The sequence below is a fragment of the Vipera ursinii genome (genome assembly GCF_947247035.1).
Source record: "Vipera ursinii genome assembly, chromosome: 2".
In the NCBI taxonomy this organism is placed as follows: Eukaryota; Metazoa; Chordata; class Lepidosauria; order Squamata; family Viperidae; genus Vipera; species Vipera ursinii.
The window spans coordinates 167,768,451-167,781,918 of record NC_139513.1 but is presented as its reverse complement, the minus strand read 5'-3'; the positions used below and the strand labels follow the sequence as shown (position 1 = coordinate 167,781,918).

At 43.2% G+C, this 13,468-nt stretch overlaps 1 protein-coding gene across 2 annotated transcripts in view; it reads left to right on the top strand.

Annotated features, from left to right (window-relative positions):
- The window catches only part of CXXC1 (CXXC finger protein 1), a 34,153-nt gene extending 22,457 nt beyond the window's left edge, over positions 1–11,696 (top strand). For both annotated transcript variants that reach the window (XM_083355050.1, XM_083355049.1), the window contains 6 exons: positions 1,853–1,963; positions 4,734–4,783; positions 9,224–9,320; positions 9,864–10,016; positions 10,299–10,449; positions 11,140–11,696. In XM_083355050.1, coding sequence (XP_083211176.1) covers positions 1,853–1,963; positions 4,734–4,783; positions 9,224–9,320; positions 9,864–10,016; positions 10,299–10,445 — 558 coding nt within the window. In that variant the 3' untranslated portion in view covers positions 10,446–10,449; positions 11,140–11,696. The remainder of the gene's footprint in view (positions 1–1,852; positions 1,964–4,733; positions 4,784–9,223; positions 9,321–9,863; positions 10,017–10,298; positions 10,450–11,139) is intronic.
- Positions 11,697–13,468: the final 1,772 nt, after the last annotated feature.

Genomic DNA, 13,468 nt, shown 5'->3' with positions numbered 1-13,468 from the left:
CTGGATGAGGGCGCAGACCCGGATTGTGCACGCTAAGGGTTGCGGAGCCGTGTCTCATGAAGGGAACTTCCTGGGTCTGGCTTCCAAGGGCAGCAGTGCAGGAGAAGGGGCCCCATCTTCCACTGCCAACGTGAGGTGTGATAAGTCTGCAGAAAGTGGAGAGCGCAGTTGGACAGGATGCGAGCCGTGGTGCACTTTGTCGCTAGGGAAGGTGGCCGTGGCTCCCCAAGTGAAGATAGCAATGCGGGGTGGTGGTGGAGGGTGGGGAGTCAGTCATTTCAGGTGGCAACAGAACTGGAAGAAAGAAGGAAAAGGATTCCCCAGAGGCCCAGGAGACATCCCAAACCTCGTGTTGGAAGTGCTCCTGGTGAATTTGTCCACGGGCTTCAGCTTGTTGGAAGGTTCTGGCCCTTTGTGAAGCTTTGCAAGAGGAAGGCTGGCGCGGAGGGTCTGTGGGTACTGGGCTTGCCTCCACCCTTCTTTGAAGACCGCAGGCCAGACCTTCAGGAGCGCTTCCAATGTGAGCTGCAGAGGAGGCGTTTCCCCTTTTCCACATCCTTCCACTTCCTCCAGTTCTGCTGCCACCCTGAATGGCACCTCCCGCGCAGCTGCCACCTTCGCGTTAAGCTGTGCTGTCCCATCTTGCTGTGCTCGCCACAGTCTGTGGGCTATCACTCCTTGCTCTGGTGGCAGAAGATGCGGCTTCTCCTCCTGCAGCGCTGCCTGCCTCTCCCCTGACTGAGCCTGGCAAGCTCTGTTCGGCAGACGAGGCTTCACCACCCTGCCACACTCACTGACTGCAGCCTTGCCCAGTATCTGGATCCTGGGTCAGCAGCGGGAGGAAGACAGGAAGGTCTGCATTGGGTGGGGGGTGGGGGGTCATGGCAGGGGTAGACGGAATGCAGGGCACCCAAAATGCAGGGTACTCCGTTTCCACCCAGGTGGAGGCGGGGCGGGGGTTGTAGTTGTAGCAGAAGCAGTTGCACAAGGCAGGAGAAGTGTGAGGTCCTTGCCTAATGACTGCACAGTCTTGGCCTAACAGCTGCACTCTGGATTGCTTGGACTGCTGTCGTTAAACGGCCTGGTCACGTAATATTGTGCTTCAACGTACACTTTGCTCACCAGTTGAAATTCCTATCCCAATTAGGGTCATAATCCAAGGACTACCTGTTCAGGGACTAGTCCAGGTAATTGCCAGGAATCCGCACTGACTTAAAGGCCCACGTACAGACACAAACGCGCACCCACAAGGGGCCTAATAACCTGGCTCTGCAAGCTTGGTTGGGAAAATGGCTAGATCTGCACATGGTGCTTCATGATAGTATGATTGGTTTAATTAGTGTTGTGTGATACTACATTTTCCTCACCTTTTTTTAAAAAAAAGATACAATTCAAGACAGTGAGGGATACCTAATGTTCCTGCTTCCTCTTTTCCTCATAACAACAGCTTTGTGAGGTAGGTTGGGCTGAGACGGAGAGAAAGAGAGAGAGACAGTGTCCCAAAGTCGCTGGCTGCCTTTGTTGCCCGAGAAAGGCCTAGAACTCAAAGTCTCCTGGTTTCTAGGCCAGCACATTCATCATTACACCAAGGGTTCCTCTTTAAGCTTAGCTTTCTGAGTGTATCCCATGATACCTGATTTGTTCAACAGGCTGGACTAAAAAAACCCAAAAAACTCCCCACCACCACCCTACTGATGACCGCCAATGCATAATTCTCTGTAGTTGGGTTGTTGCCAGATTCTTGATTCTTCTTTGCTTGCCTGGATGGATTAAAAGTTCGGTACATGTATGGGCTAAGGTGCTATTTTCTTTAAAATTCAGGTTGTTGTTTTGACATCTGCTTGTTTCTTAGACCAGTGAAGGAGACAGTGATGACACAGATTTGCAGATATTCTGCGTCTCCTGTGGCCATCCCATCAACCCCAAAGTTGCCCTTCGCCACATGGAAAGATGTTATGCCAAGGTACGTTGGTTTTCCCGGGGCTGCTTAAGTGCGCTCTTGAATTGCATTCGGAAGGATTTAAGCATTGTACAGGTAGTTCTGGAGTTACAACCACCACCCCTTCAGCAACATTCAACATTACAACTGCTGAACGTGTGTGTGTGTGTGGGGGGGGAGGATTTGCAAGCAGTTTGCAGAATTGCGACTGTTGCAACATCCCGGTGATCACGCAAAGTCAGTTGAGGAAGCTGATAGGAAAGGGAGCAAGTCGCTCCTGCCATGTTTTCTTCCAAGGAGCCCCACTATGGAATATGAGAGTCTCTGGGATCTTATATTTTGTAACAAACTCCTGCCTACCTCCGCTCCCTTAATGCCTGCCTGCAGCCCAGGGTGCTCCCCCTGCTGCCCTTGTTGGTCTGGTACCCCCCAGTGCCCACCTGCTGCCTTTGCCAGCCTGCCAGCACTTCCCATTACATTGGCCTGCCCACCTGCACTCCCCAATGCCTGCCTGCAGCACCTCCCCCTTGACACACCCTCCTGCACACCTGGGACTCTGCCTCTTCCTGCTTAACAACCCTTTGCAGTCCTGGGATTATGATGACAGCTGGGATTGCCATTACTAAGCGATGTGGTCACCTAACACTGCTTTATGACCACATCCCTTAGCAATAACAATCCTAGTCCCAATTGCCATCGTCACCTGAGGACTGTGAATAGAATAGAATAGAATAGAATAGAATAGAATAGAATAGAATAGAATAGAATAGAATAGAATAGAATAGAATAGAATAGAATAGAATAGAATCTGGAAGGGACCTTGGTGGTCTTCTAGTCCAGCCCCCTGCTCAAGCAGGAGAACCTATAGGTTCTCAGACAAGTGACTATCTAGCCTCTTTTTAAAAACCTCCAGAGGTGGAGCACCCACGATTTCTGGGAGCAAGCTATTCCACTGGTTAATTGTCCTCACTGTCAGGGTTATACCAAGCCATAAGTTGCCTTCGTTGCTTTGGGTTAGGATGATGTGAAATATTGAAAGGGATCAGTAAATAAGCCATGGTTTATTGATGGATTTTTAAATGCAACCGTGGCTTAGTATGATTTGCCAGAAATAACCCTATGCTCAGTTCCAGTTGCCTTTTAACTCAGCATTGAAGACCACGAATAATCTACAAGCTGGGCAGCAATAGCAACTCATTTTGTTAATGATTTTTAACAGGCGGCAACTACATTCGTATTAGCTGTGTTTGCGTGAAATACGTGTTGGTGGTTATCTTAATCGTTCTATATTCAACCTTAATGCAAAGTGGTGTGTGATCAGCTTAATGTGATCAGCCAGTTATCATTTATTCAAGCAATATTCATTAAATGAAGATAAATTCCTGTTGCTACTTTTTTTTTTTAAATTGCCTAGCTTGTCTAAGTAAGGCTTCAGGGATTAACATGTGTCAGAAAAGATTACCTAACCTTTAGGTTTAGGATTCAGCCAGTTCACACCACTTCGGCAGAACCGGTAGCTAATTTTTTGTTGCCCAGGCCCAGAATGGACTTCCAGAAGCGGAATCCACACAGAGAACCGGTTGTTCACATATTTGAATCCCACCACTGCTTTAGGGATATGCAGGGGACATTTTCAGGTGGTGAAACAAATGGGAATGTTGAAGACAGGTGTGATTTATTTAAATGTTTGCATGGCGTCTTATCTTAAAACTGTGAACTCTGGACAGTCAACTATAATATAAAACAATGTCGTACAAAGAATAAAAACGAGAGACAATAAAAGTTGATTGGGGGTAAATTGAGGAAGAAGCCAAGTAGTAGCTGATAAGAAGGAGTGAAGGTTACAGCTAACGTGTATCAATCCTTCTGTTGTCATGGCACGGTCAGTATACCTAGAATGGTACAGGTAGTCCTCGACTTATAACACTTCGTTTAGTGACCGTTCGAAGTCACAACGGCACCGGGAAAAGTGACATAGGACTGTTTTCCACACTTACGAGCATTGCAACGTCCCCCATGGACACATGTTCACAGTTCATGTTCACATTTCTGACAGTTGTAATGTCCCAAGGTCACGTGGTGACCCCAGCCAGATTCACTTTAACAATCATGTTATTCGCTTAACAAGCTGCAGTCATTCACTTAACAACCGTGGCCAGAAAGGTCGTAAAAGGGGGCAAAATTCCCTTCCCAAATGTCTCGCTTAGTGACAGAAAGTTTGGGGCTCAATTGGGGTTGTAAGTCGAGGACTACCAGCATACTGTAATCCCACCTCCTGCTTGTCCCTCAGTCACCTTCCTTACTTCCTCTCCGCAACTGCTGCTGATAGTGAAGCCTATAGTACTACTGCTGTACTACTGTACTACTCCTTTGCCCACATGCTCATCTACTGATCTTCCCGATACCTTTCCCTGTCCGCGACGGCTCGTACTCCACAGGCCTGCTCACCACCAATCTTCTCCCTTCCCCTCTGCTGCTATTATTTATTTATTTATTTATTTCTGATTGGGACTTATATTATGTTCTCAGCGCCTCTTAATGAATACAGGTAATCCTCGCTTAATGGTAACTCTACCTGTACTTCTACTTTCGAAATCTAAAAAAAACAACAACCCACCCTGCAACCCACTTTAAAAAACTTTACGTGAGATGAGAAGACTCCTGAGCTTTCACGTTAGGTACTACCGTTCGTAGGATTGACTGTTGTTTCCTCACATAACGATGCCAGTGATATTTTTTGTTCTGTTCGGACTTTATAAAACTGTGCTTTATAACTGTTTTTTTCCCTCTGCAGTACGAAAGCCAGACTTCTTTTGGGTCTATGTATCCCACACGTATTGAAGGGTAAGAAATATGAGTTCCTTATATTAGACTCTTTCTGTTTGTCTTGAGATACAGTATGTCTTTCAGTCCTACCTTAGTTTCCTGAAAAGAAGATGGTCCTAAAGTTAAGACATCCCCTCCCCAGGAAGAATAGACGGGGGGGGGGAGGAGGGGGAAAGAACCATACAAACCCCTCTCCTTCCTTTTCTTTCTCCCTATAAGTTAATACCGTAACTAAGAACATGTTTGCCTTCCTAGAATGTCTTACCATTACTGAGAATATGAAAATGAATTATTGTTAAGAATAAAAAAAATACAGTTTGAACTGGGGAGGGGGAAGTACACGTCACTGAATATATCAATACTTGGGATGCCTTTGAAAATGAGATTAGCCAGCCCTACCTTCTGCTTTGCCTAGTTAAATTTAATCCTTTTTTGTGACTCCTAGATGAGCTGTCTCTATTCCCACCCCGTCCAGTTATCTCCTTTTTTTATCCACTTCCATTTTCCTTTCCTTTTCTCCTTTCCTAGTTCAGCTTTCTCTTTCTTTCAACCCAACTCCACACTGCTTTTTCTTCAGGTTTTTCTTTTTTGGGGGGGGGCTTATTTTGGAAGCGTAGAGAGCAACGTGCATAATTTTGTTTTTGTGTTTCTGGGGGAGAATGATTTCCATGTTATATTCAGGTATAATTAATGTTATGAATCTTATAATTATCTTCTGCGTATCTTATTTTACAGCCAATCAATTTTTATTTCTACTAATCTTTTGGGGGGAGAGAATTTGTATATTATGAGAATTTGTATATTAAGGATCATTTTTCTTTCTGATAAATACTATATTTCTCTTATAGAAAGACATTTTTCTCCCTTCAAATAACTATTTATATAATGAGGGTGATCATTTACCCCTTTCCTCATGTTCATCCAATTATATTTCCTTTCCTTCCCAGTACAGTGTGTCCTTACTGCATTGCCATTCTGGTGTTTTTTTTTAAAAAATATTTTTGTTATTTCTGCTGGAATCATGATGGGGACTATGTATGTATTTGTATGTGAAATTGTTTATGAAGTGTCTTCTCTGTTATAGGACCACTTTTGAGGGGAACAGCAAGTTAATTCCCCACCCCCTAAAAGTCCTAGGCCTGTGGTGGCGAACCTATGGCATGCGTGCCACAGGTGGCACGCAGAGGCCTCTCTATGGGCACGCATGCCATCGCCCCAGTCCTAGGCCTTCAGCTGGGTTTTATAAAACCTTTTTGCTTTAGGCCTCTGCCGCCGTGTGCAAAAAACCCCAAAGATTCAATCAATCAATTTCAATTTTTCGCAGGAAAAAAACCAGATCTTCCAAAGTTGGAATTGATTAACTTTTTAGTCCCACCCAGTCTGCCATGACCACCGCAGCCACGCCCACCCAATGGGCCACGCCCACCTGGCACCTGACGATACATAAGTGGGTTTTGGGTTGCAGTTTGGGCACTCGATCTCTAAAAGGTTCGCCATCACTGTCCTAGGCTCACGTTCGCTTGTGTGAACATTCTTCACACTTCCCATTTGAGGAAAGGTTATTGAAAAGGTGATGACGACTCAGCTAGAAGAAATGGACTGTCTTAGATTGCTGCTAGTGGGGATTCAGAAGGAATGGATGGAAACCACATTCTTTGCCCTTGGTGAAGGATTTTTGTGAAGGACCTTGATACCGTTAGACCTTTTGGGCAGTCATAGAGTCTTGCTGGACTGTCTTCAAACACTGGAGTCAGGGCACTGAGCTCCTGAGATTCTACTCTTGCTTGTGTGGATGATTTCAGTCTGTAATCAAGGGGATGGCCAGCACTACAATACAGGTTACCACAAGGTTCAGTGCCGTCTGCCCCATTAATTAACACTTGTGTGATGCCATTAAGAGAAGTCATCTGACAGTTTGGCTGAGGTGTCATCAGTGTGCAGATGGCATCCAGTTGTACATTGCTACCCCAAATCAGACCAGGGATTCTGTTGAAAGCTTGAATTGGTGTCTGGAGGTTGGATGTCAGAGTCTTGATAAAGCAAAATAAGCTTAGACTGAATTATTGCAAAACCTAGGTGCTTTTGGTTCAGCATTTAGGAACTTCCAGCCCTGCTACTTTATTTTGGATGGATAGGATAACAATCTCTTGAAAGAAGGTGTTTGTGATCCAAGGGTTCTCCTGGATTTGTGGTTACTGCTTAAACAGCAGATACTAAGCAGTGATGTGAGTGTGTTTGTGTTGCTTGCCCTGTGTTGGCTGGCATGCCATTTATGATCCTACCTAGAGCAGGATACTTTGACAACAATAATGCATACTTTGATCATCACTCATTTGGATTATTGTAACACACTCTTTCTTGGGACTGTCTTTGAATACTACCCAGAACCTGATTCAGAATGTTATGATTAGACTATTGATGAGATATCCTATCACAATAGATTAACACCACTACTAAAGTTTTTACAATAATTATAAGGTGGTGGTCTGGGACCAATTCAAAGTGCTGATCAATGAAACCCTACATGATATAATACCATACCAGGCTACACAAAGCCTTGCCTTGCCAAGGTTAATCTGACTGTAGTAAGAATATTATGATATGCGGGGGGACAGAGACTAAGTGGCAGGCCTTTCATGTCATTCTTTTTGTGCTTAATCTGTAGTTTTACTCTGCTCAAGAGACTGTAGATAGGGATGAGCTATAAAACTGGTGAACTGAATAAATAATCAAGTTAGCCAAAGTTATAAAAGAAGCAGAAAATGTCTCCAGCTGTACATATAGACAAACGAATTCTAGTAACAGAGTTCAGCCTCAATTTAAAAAGCACGATATAACAATAAGGAAACAGGTTGCCAATACAAATAGTCCTTGACTTAGGACCACCATTGAGCCTTGGAATTTTGGTTGTAGGTTGTGGTCGTAAGTTGAGTCACTGTGTGACTGGACTTGATTTTACCACCATTTTTACAGTGGTCATTAAGCACAACTCACTGGTTGTGTAGGAGAATCACGTGGTTTTAAGTCCAAATAAAGCTTCTCTAATGGGCATTTTTGATGGAAAGCTTTGGAAAATGCAGTTGTGTCACTGCAAGATGCGGCAACCAGTCATAAATGCAAGCTGGTTGCCAAGCGCCCAAAATGTGATGGTATAGCAATCATAACTTTGAGGATAAGTTGCAAATAACTTTTTTTTTTTGAGATGATTGTTAAGTGACCAGTCATAAGTTGAAGATTGCCTGAATATCCGGATAGAAACAGTACAAATGGTTGGATAGGTAAGAGTTAAAACTGAGCTAAGTAGGTGATTTGACTGCTGGATATCCAAGGGTGCTTGAACTTTCCCAACCACATACAGTTTAGCAGTGAGAAAAATAGCGTTCTGCACAGATAGGAAAAATCAAGATTGGTATCTAACTCAGCAGTAATCCTTGTAAAAAAAGAATCTGGGCATCCTGATAGATCAGAGATTATGAAAAAGAATTAAAAGGAATGGATACTTAGCCTAAACAAGAGAAAGCTATAATAGCAGTCTTTCTATACTCAAACAGCTGTCACAGAGAAGGGAAGGACAAGAATCAAGGGAAAACTTTATATAGAAAGATCTAAACTTATTCTTTAGTTCAAGAATAATTTTCCTACCATGAGAGCTAGTAAGCAATGGAACAATGCTGGGGTCATGAGTTCTTTTATCACTGAAGGTTTTCCAATAAAATCTGGATAGGCAATTATCTGGGTTTATTTGAGAATTCCAGCCCGGAGCAATTGGTTTGGAGTAAAAAACGCCCAAAGTCCTTTCCAATCTTATCATTCTATTATTACATTTCAGGAGAAAGATCTGAGATACTAAACTGACTCTTTGGGGGGGGGTGTCTTAAATTGCCTGAACTTGAAATTATTGCTCTAGCAAAACTCATAATATGCCCGAGAGATAGCATCTTTTAGGTAGGATTAGAAAGTGATTACTGAGCACCACTTGCTTAAAGAAGAAACAGAGGACAATTGAATATGTGTGCAGGATAAACTAGTAGAAAATATTGAAAATATCAAGTAGATATAAATTTACTAAATATGTGTTCTGTAAAGAAAATCTTCAAAAGACCAGGAGACCCGTCTTGGGGATATGTTGGATAACTCAATAAAAAAAACAACACCGACACAACTTGCAGCTTTTTTTAAAGGGAAAAAGCCGGCAAAACTTATGTTTGGGATCGTTAGGGAAAGAAATGGGCAACAGCATTTCTTAATTTAGGATGCATTTGTACGAATCCCTGGTGCCGTTATATTTGAAATGCTTCCAGCCACTGAAATTAACAAAGGGCTGAAGCATCTCCTCCGTTAGGAAAGGTTATACCTTTGCAGGTTTTTTAGCTTAGGGGGGGGGAAAGTAAGTGGGGGATGTGTTTGAGGTGTGTAAAATCATGCATGGTTGTGTGTTGTTTTTTTCCCCCCTCCCAGAGCTACTCGTCTTTTCTGTGATGTCTACAACCCACAAAGCAAGACATACTGCAAACGCTTGCAAGTCCTCTGCCCAGAGCATTCCCGGGACCCAAAAGTAAATATAGAGTTGCATTCCTTTGAGGGCCCAGGGTAGTTCTTTGTGGGAGTTAGCCATTGGTCAGAATTCAGCAGAAAATTACGTCAAGTGAGTTCCGCGATTCTGGTAACCGCGCAAGAAAAGCGTAGACTGCCATATAAAGCATTGATCTGGATTTCATTTCAGAATAAAAATAAGTTTTTAAATCTTAGGATTTAAGTATTTTATATCTTACGGGGGGTGGGTTGTGTGTGTGTATACATATACATATATACATACATAAAGACAGAGACTTGTACCTGTACAACTGTTTTATACAGATTCTGACAGTATCTCTTGAACCCTTAACTGGACGCACGGTGGAATACTATTTCCCCGGATTAGGAAGACTTTACTATTCAGAATAAGTTACGTAAATAATCAAATCTGAATCACCCATAGGGTTAGAATTGCACTTTTCTGTGCTGCCTTCGGAATGTCATTGGACGGGGCGATACTTGGTCAGAGTACATGTAACTCCTGTTTAATCCTGCTGAATCTTGACTGTGACGTTTTTCATAGATTTCGGCAGATGAGGTGTGCGGTTGCCCCATGGTGAAAGATGTGTTTGAGCTCACTGGGGAATTCTGCCGGGTGCCCAAACGGAAATGCAATCGACATTACTGCTGGGAGAAGTTGCGCCGGGCTGAGGTGGATTTGGAGCGAGTGCGTGTGGTACGTTCGGGAACCTTCAGGAACACAAAGACTTACCTTTTGTTAAAGGTGTATTTATTTATTTACAAATAACTCGATAAATTGGACTGCTAGCCCCTCTAGTCCAGAATTTTTCACATGGGCTGCCACCAACTCTTCAAATTTTCAGCTCCAGATCAATCTGGAGATGTTTGAGGAGTGAACAGGGAACCTTCTGTATATAGACCTGTTGGGGAAATAAGTTTTCCTGGGGTTGATCTAAGAATTGTGATGGTAATCTAGGGTGTCTTTATTGACTGGCAGTGGTACAAGTTGGATGAGCTGTTTGAGCAGGAACGAAATGTTCGGATGGCTATGACTAACCGGGCTGGGTTACTTGCCCTCATGTTGCATCAGACAATCCAGCATGATCCACTGACCACAGATTTGCGCACAACCACTGATCGTTGAGCTGGTGAGTTATTTGGCCTGGTATTACTTTTGGCTTTTGATTGAGAACGATTGATTGTGTGTATCCAAGTTCTTAAGGAGTTCTTGAATCTGGGCAAAGAAGGTCTAGGGCAGGAGTCTCAAACTCGCAATGTCACGTGACGTATCGCGACGTTTTTTCCATTGCCAGCAAAGGGATGGGTGCGGTTTTGGCATGACGCATCTGGCCCGTGGGCCAGCAGTTTGACACCCCTGGTCTAGGGCATGTCTGGATGCCTCCTTGAAATGGAGAGAGGGGCCATACAGTATGTGCATTATTTATCGTTCAATTCCTTATGCTGCTGGGAAGGGTAGGGAATAAACAGTGTGCAATGTCTATTTTAGGGATAGTGTATATTATCTCTGATCACGTCAGCCATTGCCATAAATCTGAGCCCAAGAACTGATTGTGCCAACTTCTTATGGCATTGAAAATGGACTTAACAAAGTAAGCTATAGGGAACATCAGCTGTAATTCCTGGCTGAGCTAAGATACAGAGCGAGCTCACACATTATGACAAGCCATAATGTGGCTTGTCTGTTTTTTGGTTCATATGTGTCCAGCAAATTATTGGTTATTTAACAAACTATAGTTAAAATTAAGGCTTTTGCAACATGTAAACCCAAAATCTGAACTGTATTTCTTACCTTGATATTCATTTTTATTTTTTTGCAGGTGCTTCCTTGATTGCGGATGATGCCTTCATGATTCAGTGCCAATTGAACCAGAATCTTTTTAAATTATTTTTCTTAAGCTCTTTTTTCATTAAAACTGTCTGGTCTTAGCCACCTTTCCCATCACTCCCATAGAATCTAGTTTTCCTTGACCCTAATCTCTGTGTCAGTATTATAGCCTTGCTGTGAACAGTCCTTTTTTTAATTATTTTTTACATTATTACAGTTCTAAGGTAGAGAAGTCTGACAGTAGGGTCTTGGAGAAATGAATGTAGCGATGGGTCTTCCTGGTTTTCTCCCCCTGTCCTTCCCCACCTTAGCAAAAAAACTTTTGGCTCCCACTGGCTTGGAATGGTCCTTGTAATCGAAGCAGCGTTTGCAGCGAAGACCTTTATAGACAATGGATTCCCATTGCCCTTCTGTGTAGCTTCTGTTGAGAACTTGGAAGTAGCGATTGGAGGCTGTTAAATCAGAGCAAAGGAGACAGCCTTGCACAGATCTACTACCCTATTGTGTGTGCTACTGCCTGGACGTGGAAAATAAAAAACTTCATAAAATACCCAGAAATATTCTTTTTCTTTGTTTTACTGTGGATGGAGACTGTATTTTTTTTTAAAAAAAGAAAATCGTACTAATTCTTTGCTCTACTCCTTCATCCTATCTTTGCATAACTTCACAACTGTCCACGCTTTCCATTTTGTTCTACAGGCAAGACGAATTTTATTATCCCTGCAACCCTAATTACTAATTTGCAGAAAGCCAGTCTCATCAAGCACTGATAGCTCCATTTTTTTTTCTACATGGACAGCTTCCCATATTCTAACTTCTCTTCTTTGTTCCTGTCGGGAATTTTTTTTTGCATCTTAAACATATATGAAAGCAATGGATCAGTACGTAATTGTGCTCATGTGAGACTGGATAAACATGGCTTATTACTTGGTTCATTTATTTGCTAAACCATGGTATGGTTTAATTTGGTAGCTAAATTAGTTTAACGTGAACTCAACTGTGTTTATTCAACTGTTCATGATTAAGTAAATCACAATGTAGCACAGTTTGTAAACCTGACCTGAGTTCCCACTGCAACATCTAAGAAAACATTCTCGATCATTTACTTTTTATATTTAAAATCAGAATTATGTTACCTGTATGCATATGCCCATCATTCTACGCAAAGCACAGAAGTGAAAAACCCAATCTTCATGTTATTCAGCTAGCCCAGGAGTAGGCAACCTTGGTTCTTTTATGACTCATGGACTTCAACTCCCAGAATTTCGGAGCCAGCTGGCAGATAATGTTTCTCCAGCAACAGAAGGTTCACTTGCATTCCATAGCCTCCCCTGCCCACCTGCCCTTAGGAATTCATCCCCCTCCTCCCGGCATTGTTTGGCAAAGCCGTGAGTGAAAGCAGGTGCAGGCAACTATGGAGTAGTCAACTTTGACAGTATGAATTAAAGGGCTGAAGGCATCCTCCTATGAGCTCTAGACCAGAGGTCCACGACCTTTCTGGGTTGGCCCGGTGGGAAAGAGAGGGCCAGGCACCTTTATGCACACATGTACACACACGCTAATGTGGCAGTGCACAGCTGCATGCAATCTGGGCCACAAGCAGGCGCATTTCACAAATGGTGCTAGCGCCGGCGTGAGGCTCGCAGCTCGGCTAGTGCCGGCGGGAGCATGCACATGTGTGTGTGTACTGGCCAGCCACACATGTAGCCCAGTGGCCAACAGGCCACAGCCTGGTAGTGGGCTGAGGCCCATGGGTTAGGGAGCTCTGCTCTAGACCAATAGGTGCATCCTATTTGTGCATCCTTAAATAGCTATTTTTCTGAAATTGGAGATGCAGCTTCTTTAAGGGCCCTCTTATAGCTGGGATATGCGTTTCTACACTCTGAGTCACTATTTAGGAAAAGAGTCCCATGCCAACCCTCTACGAGGGCTACTTAAAAGAAAAAGGGCTTATTAGAAAATGGTTGTTGGATACAACTCAGTGTAATGAAGAAAAGCCCCAACAAAGAAGGCAATCAGTTTCAAAGTTTATGTGTACTAGCAGAATTCCTGTTATTTTCTATTATTTTAGGTACAGCAGCAGGATGTGTAAAAACAGAAAAGTGACCTGCTCTTCTAATGCTATTATTAGTACAGAAATGTATACTCTAGCAGCTTAGTTTTCTTATTTTCAGTTACATATTTCCTAACTTCTTGCTTCCTTCCCCCCCCACCCAATTGGCTGGCATTTTACCTATGTCGGTATTGCTTAGCTTCCTACATGGTGACAGATTTATTTATTTATTTGTTTATTTGTTTTTATATACCGCCCTTCTCCCGAG